General features: G+C 37.4%; 1 protein-coding gene across 13 annotated transcripts in view; it reads right to left on the bottom strand.

The window, feature by feature from the left end:
* Positions 1-10,241, bottom strand: part of LOC137252105 (bicaudal D-related protein homolog) — a 120,420-nt gene extending 110,179 nt beyond the window's left edge. For 4 of the 13 annotated variants that reach the window (XM_067787338.1, XM_067787341.1, XM_067787347.1 and 1 more), the window contains exon 1: positions 9,839-10,241. Coding sequence is in view for 2 of the 13 variants with exons in the window: in XM_067787343.1 (XP_067643444.1) it covers positions 3,338-3,341 (4 nt within the window). In the remaining 11 variants the exon portion in view is untranslated. Of the gene's footprint in view, positions 1-3,337; positions 3,521-9,808 lie in introns of those variants that run through there. The other 9 variants (XM_067787339.1, XM_067787345.1, XM_067787346.1 and 6 more) reach the window with 5 other exon arrangements.
* Between the last annotated feature and the right edge of the window lie 2,051 nt (positions 10,242-12,292).

The following is a 12,292-nucleotide window of genomic DNA, read 5'->3' as shown; positions in this document are numbered from 1 at the left end:
GCCTTGCGGAAAGAAACGAAAAATAGATTGGAAAATAAGTAAAACGAACACAAAAATATAACCTAACAACCCATTACGCTTTTGTCTGCATTATTGGCTAACAATATTTTTGTTTTTATATGCCACAATGGTAGGTAATATTGATACGCCTCTTTAGCCTACGCCCCCAAAATCGAATGCAATGCTGTTGCAGTTGCATTCATCAAATATTTCACTGCACCTCTTTTGTTTTCAGTGTTTTTCATGTTTTATTTTTATATATTTTTTTTATAATTTGAAGTTTTACTGCGGTGGCTGAAGGTCAGCGACGTTAAGCGGCTTTTACCTCGTTAAAAATAATTTTTGTATGGGCTTCAACATTTTTTGGTGTCAGATTTTCATTTGTAGTTAATATGTTATGTTCTGCAACAAACATATGTACATACTTTTTTGTTCCACTCGTAGTAAACTGCATTTGCTATGGCTTTTAATTTGCTATGGTGTTTCTAGGCAATATTTGAGGTGTCGGTTTTCAGGTAACATTGGCAGGTAGTTGAGGGTGTGTGCCTGTGTGTGTATAAAGGATGGCACATTAAACCTAAGACAGAGGGGAGAAATGACGAACTCAAGGGACGTGTTTTACAAGAAAGCTCATTGTATAAATGTATGTATGTAACTGTGTGTGTATTTAATATCATTTTACCTTACGTGGTGTGACAGAAGTGCATTCGTGAGTTTTTGTGAATTTTTTGTTACATTTTTTTCGTTGTTATATATGAAACTGTGCAGTGTTAGTATGTAGTATGTGTGTATGTACTTATGTATGTTGGTATGAACTATTTACCAAAATAGATGTGAGTATTACATGGGAAGTTAGTAGAGCACATAGAAAACATTCGAGTATACATTTGCAGACATACTAAAACAGACATAAATATACATACATACAATAAAACAGTAATCCATACAGCTAAGCTCATAAACATGGTGTCCTAAAATGAAACTAGCAAACTTTTGAACTCAAAAAATTTATTCACGGCGAAGTCTCGACGCTAACTAATGGTACTAATAAATTAACATTGTGGCAAAGAACGAAAAAGCATACTAAGGATGGCACCAAGATTGACAAAGCCCATTGCAACATAATATAAACCGAGATCGTAATTACTAAGTTGGCCATTAACCAGTTATTGCTGTCGCTTCTTCGCTGTGTTAACTGGCGCCAATTACCAACAGCAAGGGAATTTAAGTATTTTTCCACTTTATCCTTCCAGCGAAGTGGGAGTCGCACTTCTGCTTCCATAGACGGGTTTCCATAAAAATACCAGCCTAGCCAACGTAGCCACTGTTTTTGATTCGCTGGACTATGTTGTTGCTTCGTAAAGCTCCTATAGCTCATCAGTAAATCTTCTTCAGTATTCGCCGTCGCCAACGCGTTGAGGTCCGTAAATCTTCTTAAGACTTTTCTCTCGAATACTCCCAGAGCCGTCTTATCTGATGTTGTCATGGTCCATGAACCATAAGGCGGGACGGGCAAGATAAGTGACTTGTTCGTTGGTGCTATTTGCTTGAAATTTGGTACTGGGGTACCATATGTGATAAATCCTGTTTAGGAGAAACAAAAGGAGGGAGGAAGACAAATAGGAGAAGCTGAGGGTGAACACAACAATAAAGAAATAAAGTGGTAGTAGAACAGAGAAAAATCAATAAAGTAAAAGAGGGAAGATACGAAGAAGCGACAGAGATCAAAAATAGAGAGGAGGAAAGAGAGGCAAGAATATACAATTTTTTTGGCAGAAGTCGGAATATTACAAACACCTCAAAACACTTTAATTTTGAAGACGTTTATAAAAACGAAGATATTGAAATCGGTCGGTCAAGTGAAGCAGGCATTGAACGTTTGGTATAGAGCGGTAGAAGAAGCGTGTAGTGGGTCTAGAAGTGAAAGTGAATATGAGAATGGCAGTGCTATTGGAAGTAGGAATGGAAGTGGGATTGGAATTGGGAGCTGGAATGGGTTTGGGAGTGAGAGGGTGATAAGAGGAATAACAGATGAAAAAGAATAAGAAGATAAATTGAAATAAGGTAAAAAATAATGGGATAGAGAGTGAATAGGAAGAGCTGGATGCACTTTTTTAATGTAGGCAAAACAATTTTTGGGCATAACAACGTCTGCTGAGTACTCTAGTTATATCCATTTGTACTTGTACACAGGGTATTATAACTTTGTTTGTATAACGGTTGGTTGTACAGGTATAAAGGAATCGAGATACATATAGACTTCCATGCATTAAAATCATAAGTATCGGAAAAGAATTTGATTAAGCCATGTCCGTCCGTCTGTCCGTCCGTTAACACGATAACTTGAGCAAATATTGAGATATCTTCACCAAATTCGGTATACGGGCTTAACTGAACCCCGGATAGATTGGTATCGAAAATAAGCGAAATCGGACTCTTTCTATATCGAAAATTTAGAAAAATGGAAAAAATTAGATAATTCAAAAACGAACACCGCTAAGCTAATGAAATTTGGTAAGTGGATTGATTTTATGACACAATACAAAAATTCCCAAAAACTTTGGAATATGGGTGTGGCACCACCCATATTTAGAAGAAGAAATTTGGAATTAAGATATTATACATTGAAATTTGGCAGACACTTTCCGTGCCAAATTATATAGTCAGTCAGTGAAGATAATCAAAATCGGTTAAAGATCACGCCCACTTTTCCTAAAGGGCTAACCATAACAAAGTTTGCAAAAACTCTTTGGCTACATTTGACTGATATTCTACCTTAGTAGTAATATTTTTGAGCTTCGAACAAAACTTTAACAAATTTTGAAAATGGGTGTGATTCGCGAAATTATTGCGCAGCCTTATAACACCATTAACCACACAAAGCAAACAACAACAGAGTTTCAAGTGCACAGCTGGGTATGTAATGTTCGGTTTCACCCGAACTTAGACTTTCTTACTTGATTTATATATTTGTGCTAAGTAAATTTCGGGACACCTTGTATATAAACTTCTTTATAAACATTCACACAAAATCAACACGCACAAAAAGCTTGCACACTTGGGGGCGTTTTGAAAGTTTTCAAAAATTTTTTTTTCTTTTTTCAGCAGCACACCGTTATCAAACGATTTTATGTGCATGTGTATCAAAGTTATATCTTCCGAAAATAAATACATATGTAAATGTTTCTGAATTGTGCCAAACAGCTGTGCATTTATTTTAGTTCTACTGTGTTATCTGTCGTTATCTTCACACAACATCTCTTATAACGTCATATCATTTAATTATACAAGTGCACTACACTTTGCCAACCAAGTAAAACCATATTTTATTTCATACACATGTTACTACTGCATTTAACACCCCCGCGCGCACAAGGCACAGCAAACGGCGTGTGCTAAATTTTCCACGCGCTGTTGACTTTACTCGTTTGCTTTGCGCGGTGTTACGTTAATTCCGTTTCTGTGTTTTTGTTTGAACTTTTCTTTTATTTAAGATAATTTCATTTAGTCTATTGTTATATTTTTATTTTTTAAATGTGTTTTTTATATTCTTTGTAGTTTTTAGCTTTTCGTCTTTTTGCTTCGTACTTTGTTTTGCCAATATAATGTTTTAGTCGTTGCCTTAACCGATTTTCGTACAAGAGTTTAATTAATAATTATGTTGTTGCGCTTATTCCAGACGTTTGCTTAGTGTTTTCTTTTTGCAAGTTAGTCCATGAATTTTGCTTACAGAAAATAATATCACGCTGTAACATTACGGAAATATTTGTAATCGTGAGTTCCGCAAAATTACTCTAAATTGAAAGCTCAATTTTACTTGGGACGATTTTTTTGAAAATAATGAATGTTACTGTTTAATTTAAATTGTAGATTAGTTATTATAACAAGGGTTCATCTAGTACTCTCTACTGATAGCTGATTGAAAGAGAGTCCACACTAGAATAATACTAACGGTCTTAGTAGAATAATAGTTCTGACAGCGGATACTCAACTTGAGCAGAATTACAACAAACCATATAAGTATTTAAAACACATTTTCCTCGTCTGGTTTACAACGTCACATTTAAGAAAACCTCATTCTCTGCACTTGTGTCATTTCCATGGTAAATCACTACTCACTGCCAAATGCTCAAAACTATATATCGACACCAGCCAATAAAAGTTACCGGGTGCAGAGTTCGTTTTTGATCCGACAAAGATGAATAAGACATTCTGAAGAGCCCCCAGCGGGTTATAAATTAAACAAAAAAAAAAAATGTAAGGCGCGATAGCCTCCGAAGAGATCTAAGGCCGAGCTTCTCTTCCAATTTGCGTCATGCTCCTCTTGATTTTCCTTTCAAATTGGCCGGACGGGACCTACATGTTTTATGCCGACTCCGAACGGCACCTGCAAGGCAGATGAGTTTCCACTGAGAGCTTTTCATGGCAGAACTACACTCGGAGCGCTTGCCAAACACTTCCGAGGGGCGACCCCGATTAGAAAAATTGTCTTCTAATTGAAAAACCTTATTTCTAAAATTTTGATGTTGCTTTGCCCAGGGTGTGAACTCAGGGCATACGGTGTGGTAGGCGGAGCACGCTACCATCACACCACGGTGGTCCCAGCGGGTTAGGAGGCTTAAAATATACCCGCGTAATATATAATAAAATATATCATAAGAGGCAATTAAAATACCAAAGTGATTCAAGGTTTTGTGTACCGCATTACCAGCGCAATTTAAAGCTTCTCCAACCCAATTGTCAACTTCATCAACCCGTGGGGAATCCTCTTTCTTTAGCCAGCGAGGCTCTAGCGATCCCAATTTCTTAATGGAACAAGGGGTGGGAGCGGGATGGCCTAGACGGTTCAATGTGGTCTTGTTAAATCGTTCACGAGATGGTTGGGCTGATGACATTGATATCATCGACCTGCACACCCGCGCTGTAAGTTCTGCTGACTCTAAACTGAAAAAAGGAGCAGAAAAGATGGGTTCGCTGGTGAATGAGGACAAAACTAAGTGCCTGCTATCATCGAGCAAAAAATAAGCGCATTTGCGTCTTGGCAACTAAGCTACTGTTGGCAATCATAATTTTTAAGTAGTAAAATAGTTCGTTTATTTAGGAACCAGCATTAACACTAACAACAACATCAGCTCTGAAATCCAGCGAAGAGTTAATCTTAGCAATAAATGTTACTCTGGACTGATCTACAAGTTATTTATCGTACCGGTCCTACTATATGGTGCAGAAGCATGGACCATGACAATAACAGATGAAGAGGCTCTGAGAGTGTTCGAGAGAAAAGTTCTTCGAAGGATTTAGGGACCTCTACGCATTGGCGATGGCGAGTACCGAAGAAGGTTAATGATGAACTGTACGAGTTTTACGCAGACATCAACATAGTCCAGCGAATTAAAACGAAGCGTCTACGCTGGCTAGGATATGTTATGTGAATGAAAGATGATGCTCCGGCTAAGAAAATATTTTTTATCGGAACCAGCCCATGGAAGCTGAGGAAGGGGCCGGCCCTCATCCTGCTGGAAGAACCATTTAAACTCTCTTGGTGTGGCCAATTGGCGCCAGATAGCAGAGCGAAGAAGCGATTGGTGCACCTTGTTGGACGGCCATACCCGTTTAAACGATTAAGCGCCAATTAAGTAAGTAAGCATACTACAAACGACGTAACTAAACGAAGAGTTCTGTACAATGAAAGACTATAGAACCGCACCTAAAGATTAGGAAACCCTGTAAAAAAATGTGCCTCGATTTTGCTAGGAGCCTGCCTAAATTTTCAAAATATGATGGGACTTCCAAGGAAAGCCTAGCAAGACAGTTTGTTAAAGCTCTCAACGTATGGCTCGAACTAGTTTAGAAGTACTAGATTAGGTTAGGTTAGATTAGGTTAGGTGGTAGCTGCCCTGATAAGGATAGCTCACTTGGACAACACAAAGGTCCGTTGTGATACCACATACACCAAAAAATAACAGTGACTTAGATCTAGCTACTTAGAGAATCGTTGGGTAGCAACGATAAAGCTCAGAATGATACCGATCTCAACTTTGGATAAATCCTCGGGAGATCCAAATGAGTCGCGACCGAAGTACTAACTATATAATATACAGTATATATGCATGTAGAAGTAGAATTAGATAGGGAGCGAGAGTGGGAGAGAGACTAGACAGACCTCTTCCAGCCCCAATATGGAGTAATCTAAGAAGACCTAGATAGACACAATACGAATTTAGACAAAATGTTCCCCATTGGGGCTCTCATTAATCTCTACACGCTCTTATACTTGTCAATAGATAAGCAATCAGTTCTTTTTATATTGGAACCCTTCCAGGACCTAGACAGGGTTATCAAAATTTTATATTCTAGTCTGTAAGGATTGTGATCCAAAGGCTTAAACAATAAATAAATAAAATAAATAAATAAATTATGGGGCATATATAGTGAAGGCCCTTTTAAGCCAGGAAGGGGATAAAATGGTTCTGTTTGTATATCCATTTTAAGTTTCCCCCTTTTATTAGTTAATAGTATATTGCTTTCCAAAATACTTCAAACAAAATTCAAAATAAGATCTATGATCAAACTGATGGTGTTGCAAAATTGATTTAACAAATAAAAATAAATTTAAAAAATTTTAAGCACTTCCTTTATATAATAATATCTCCTTATATAAAAACATATTCTTGCTAAACTTTGATTTTTAATTTTGACATAGAAAATGCAAAAATATTTTTGAGAAGTAAAAATATAAAAGTGGAGCGCACATTATTTGGATTGGAAAGTCGGTAGGAAAGGAGATATTCTTAGTCAATCAATTGCGCTCTACCTTTTTATTTTTACTTCTCATAAATAATTTTGCAATTTCTATGTCAAAATTTAAAAATCAAAGTTTAGCAAGAATATGTCTTTATATACTTACTTTGGAAACAGTCTTTTATTATACCCCTGCATAAAAAAGGTAGTAGGTCAAAAGTTGAAAACTACAGGGGTATTGCTAAACTTTCAGTCATTCCTAAAGTCTTTGAACAGATTGTCACCAGTCAACTGCAATATCAGTGTTCTAGTCTTTTATCTGCATGCCAACACGGTTTTGTTCGTTAAAGGTCAACCACTACAAATTTGCCTGTATTCACCTCTATAGTTATGGAAGGATTTTGAGCGAACAAGCAAACGGATGTCATCTACACGGACTTCAGCAAAGCATTTGATACCGTCAACCATGAGTTGCTTATTCATAAGCTTGATTTACTGGGCTTTCCATTTAACCTATTAATGTAAAGCTATCTTTCTAACCGGACCCAAAAAGTCCTGTTCAAGTGCAATCTGTCGGAATCGTTCGGAGTTTCCTCCGGCGTACCCCAGGGAAGTCATATAGGCCCTTTACTCTTTGCCCTTTTCATTAATGACTTGCCACAGACAATATTATATTCCCATACTATAATGTAAGCGGATGATGTAAAACTTTGCTACACTTACTGTCCTACCGATTTGAGTTCCTTGGATCTTCTTCAGGCCGACTTGGACTCGTTCCAATGTTGGTGCACAACAAATTTACTAGCTTTAAATTGCTCTAAATGTAAGCATATGACATTTCACCGAGTGAAGCCAGCATTGAAATCTTATGTAATAGATGGTACTCCTTTGGAGCGTATATCTATTGCAAATGATCTAGGTGTCCTTTTTGATCCGAAATTGAATTTTAACATGCATATTTCATCTATAGCCAACAAAGCGTTGGGTTTACTTGGATTGGTTAAAAGATGGGCTAAAGAGTTCGATGATCCGTACCTCACTAAGGTTCTTTACACATCGCTGGTTCGTCCAATACTCGAGTATTGCTCATCCGTTTGGTCCCCTGTTTCTCAAAAGCATATAAAGCGTCTTGAGTCAATTCAAAAGCAATTTTTGATATTTGCATTGCGCGGCCTTAATTGGGACTCAAGTCTCCACCTTCCTCCATACAGAAGTAGACTTCTTCTTATTAACTTACCCACTCTGGAAAATCGGAGAATATTACTGGGGGTATTGTTCATCCATAAGCTCATTATTGGAGAAATTGATTCCGCGGACCTCCTCAGCCGCTTGTTTTTTGCGGTTCCCCCTAGAGTATCCAGACACTACGTTCCTTTCTATTCACCCCTTTGTCGACGAAACTTTGCTAAAAATAATCCTCTTCTTATCTGGTGCGCGCACTACAATGACTTGTATAGCTGCATCAGTCTTGAATGTACTTTTGCCACTATACGTAATGCAATACTTGCCTATCTAATTTAAGAGATACAAGCTAATTTAATTTGCCGGCATTTTATTCCTTCGATAAAAAACAGGAACTATCTCGCTTAAGGATGGAGGAACATTTATCAACATGTATCATTAAGAAGGAACAAGACAGTACTGTGTTGATTGTAATCTGGTGCATTCCAACAACGTAAAAACATGTTTTTTCATGAGTCACTGACCGGAATCGTATGCATTCCGGCAGTATAATCTTATGGGTCAGGCATCGAGCTGATTGGAATCCGGTGCATTCCAACAACACAGGTCATGTTACTTTTTTATGCCTTGTGATGGAGTATCCTCATTACACTACTCTTAGCACTGCCGGATTCCCATGACATGCTGATTGGAATCTTGTTGCATTCCAACAGGGAGATTGGAATCCACTGCATTCCGAAATCATGCTGAGCGGAATCTGATGCATTCCGCCAGTATAAGATTTCGGCATAAGATCTTATTTCTACTCATATTTCTTATTATTATTATATTCTGAAATTAAATAGTAATGTTCATTAATAATTCTTTGTTTGTAATATAAAATTGTTGAAATCTCGATATATCTTAAATTTTATCTTTTGAGTTGTATATTTATATATCTTTTATATTATGCAGTCGACCATAGTTTGTCGTCGACTTTAAATAATAAATAAATAAATAAATAAATATAAGGAGAAATTTTCCGCTGATTTTTGTCCATTTATATAAAGGAAGTGCTTAAATTTTTTTATTTTTTATTTATTTTCTCCTTTTCTACCATTTTCTCGGTGTCTTAACTTATCTTTTAAGTTTTACGCTTGTAGCTCAATGAGAACTTACATAAAAATCAATCCCAAAATTCCCTCCGTTTCGTATGATTTTTCTAAATATCTCATCCCGTGCGCCCCGTAGCGAAACTTATTGTATTGTGTCATCGGCTGTCATCGACCTCTGAATTAAGCTCTAAATTTTTAGCCTCTAGCTCATCGAGAAGTTACCTAAAACACGGTTGCAAATTTCCAAATTATTATCTAATTTTTTTGATTCGTGCGACACCTAACAGATTTTTTTCCTTTTGTTGCATTGTAACGGTGTTCTAACCTATATGTAAAGTTTCACGTTTGTATCTCAATGAGAAGTTACTTAAAAATCAATTGCAAGATTTGCATGAAAAGCCGACAAACATTCAACCGACATAATATGAAGGAAGTAAAAATAGAAGAACTTTGTAGTGTTTTCAAAAAATTGTGTTGTTTTTTGTATATTACGATCTGTTTTATTAGTTGCACACATACACATGAAATTAAGTACGTGTCACTTGCAAATATTCCATTTTACTGTTCCAACGACACAACACCATTTATTGATAAAACAAAGTCAAAGCAATCAAAAAAAGTAATAAAAAAAAACAAATGCACGTTGCCGTCATCAGTCATAGTCGCAGTAGCGACCGCGACCGTAGCGCATAATCATACACAACAAAACAACTTTGATTCTGCAATGACATGCAGCTCTGATTGCCTTTCTTCACTTAAAAAAATGCTTTATTTGCGTTGTTGTTTTTCACCTTTTTTTATTAGCCACAAAAACTGCTCACCTACACTGCACGACTTCACTTCACTTTTGTTAACAACAACAACAAAGCGCACACACACTCGAATGCGCGCGATCCGATTTAAGAGCCCTTAGTTAAGCTTCTTGTCAGTTCAGCCCGCTATAGGAGCGACAGCTCGAGATTTCACTACAAAAAAAAAAAAAACAGAAAAAACGGAAAACAAATGAAAAGAACAAAACGCGCGGAAGGCAAAAAATAACTGCGAATCCGGTAAAGAACTTCCGACGCTGTGTCAATAAATGTTAACGTATGCTTAGTCTATATTTTTTGTTTTGTATTATTATTATGCTTGTTGTTGTTGTTTTACTTATATTATTTTGTTGTTGTTGTTTTTGTTGAACACTTTTCAATATTCATCCGCAAGCACCAACTGTCAGCGCAAAAGTTCGTTGTTAACTGAAATGACAAAACACAGAGACCAAAAACAGAGTCAAAAACACCGTCAACACGCACACATACGAAGACAATTGCAAGTCGGCTCACACACACACACACAAGTACTAACACCTTTATAACTATAGAGCACAGGTAACCAAGCCAACCGTTGAGTTTTGGCTTAAAAGCAAATATGAAACTACTAACAATTGTAGCAAAACAGTCAGCCGCTAACACATATACACACATGCCCTTACATATACCTGCATTAGGGTGGGTCAAAATTTTCTGCTCAATTTTATATATAATCGTTTGCGAATGTATTGATTCCAACCAGGCATGCTTAACCAACGAACCGATATCATTTCGTTACGATAATTAACGTTAATAAACGAAACAAAGTAATTTTGTTTCGTTTATTAACGTTAAGAACGTCAAATTAACGAAATGATTTTGTTCGTTTTCTGCCATATCAAAACGAAATCAAATCGTTTATGTTGATTATTAATTTCAAACTATGCTGGCAAAGCTGATTGATGGCGGAGTCATTAAAGGTGAAAGCATTAGCCAAGCTGATTGCAACTTTTCTAATGAATTTTGACAATACGAGCATTTCTCAGAGTATTTTTGACATTACCACCAATGAATTACGCAAACAAATTACATGGAGTTTGTGTGTACATGTTCACCATGGCTATAGCATTGCCAGCACAATTCAAACACAAAGTATCACGTTTTTGTTAACGTTTTTAACGTTAACGAAAGCTTTTCGTTTCGGTTAAAAACGAGATACAATTTATCTTGATAATTTCTTTATCGATAATATTTCGAAGTGTTTCAACGGAAACGGTGGAAATTTTTTGATAAACGATTAGCTTAACGTTAAGGTGCATCCCTGATTCGAACAGAGGCTGAAGACCTAGACCGTTGTACTAAAACCACCAAATGTTTTGCATAATTTACTCAAAATTCTTTGTTATGGCCAATATTTTTCTGGAGTCAAAAAAAGTTTACATTCAAAAGCACTTGTAAAATAACGCCATTGTAGTTCTTGGGGTCAAATTTACGGTATAAAACTAATTTAACATACCAGAATTTTTTAATACTGATGTAAAAGGGGGTAAATCTCCATCTCCAAAGCACTTCGTACTGCCGCCGAGGAAAAAATTGGTTACCGGCGGCCACGAAAAAACAACTGGTACGATGAAGAATGCCGCGTTGCTACCAAAAGAAAAGACGCTGCCTATAGGGCTACGTTAAAAGCGAGCGCGACAAGAGGAGTGTGTGAACGCTATCGTGAGTTGAAAAGGGAGGCGAGACGCCTTTTCAGGAAGAAAAAAGCAGATGCAGAAAGGCGTGAGTGCGAGGAGTTTGAGCTGCTATCCACCAGGAATAACGCCCGAAAATTTTACCAAAAATACGGTGACAGACGGAAGGTTTTAAGACCGGGGCAAACTCCTGTAGGGACGAAAACGGCGACCTTGTAACTGATGTCCAGTGAGTGCTTAGATTATGGAGGGAACACTTCTCTGCTCTCCTTAATGGAGGCAGCAATTCACCGCGGAGAGATGAAGAACACGATCCCGCAATCGATGATGATGGAATATATGTCCCCCGCCCGATTATGACGAAGTTAGAATAGCAATAACCAGATTGAAAAACAACAAGACCGTGGGCTGGATTGCCTGCGGAGCTATTCAAGTACGGCGACGAGGAGTTGGTAAGGTGCATGCAGCAGCTTCTTAGCAAAATATGGGCGGAAGAGTGCATGCCCGACGGTTGGAATCTAAGTATTCTTTGCCCAGTCCACAAGAAGGGGGATACTGCAAAATGCACCAACTATCGTGGAATCAGCCTTCTCAATATCGCATATAAGGTCCTTTGAAGTGTATTATGCGAAAGATTGAAGCCCACCGTGAACCGGCTGATTGGACCTTATCAGTGCGGCTTCAGACCTGGTAAATCTACCATCGACCAGATTTTCACAATGCGCCAAATCTTGGAAAAAACCCGTGAACTATATGCCGGTATTTCTGAATTTGGTTTCCCCGCAAAACTTAT

The sequence above is a fragment of the Eurosta solidaginis genome, chromosome 5, assembly GCF_040869045.1.
Source record: "Eurosta solidaginis isolate ZX-2024a chromosome 5, ASM4086904v1, whole genome shotgun sequence".
Taxonomy (NCBI): domain Eukaryota; kingdom Metazoa; phylum Arthropoda; class Insecta; order Diptera; family Tephritidae; genus Eurosta; species Eurosta solidaginis.
The sequence above is the reverse complement of the archived record's forward strand: the minus strand, read 5'-3'. Positions and strand labels throughout refer to the sequence as shown.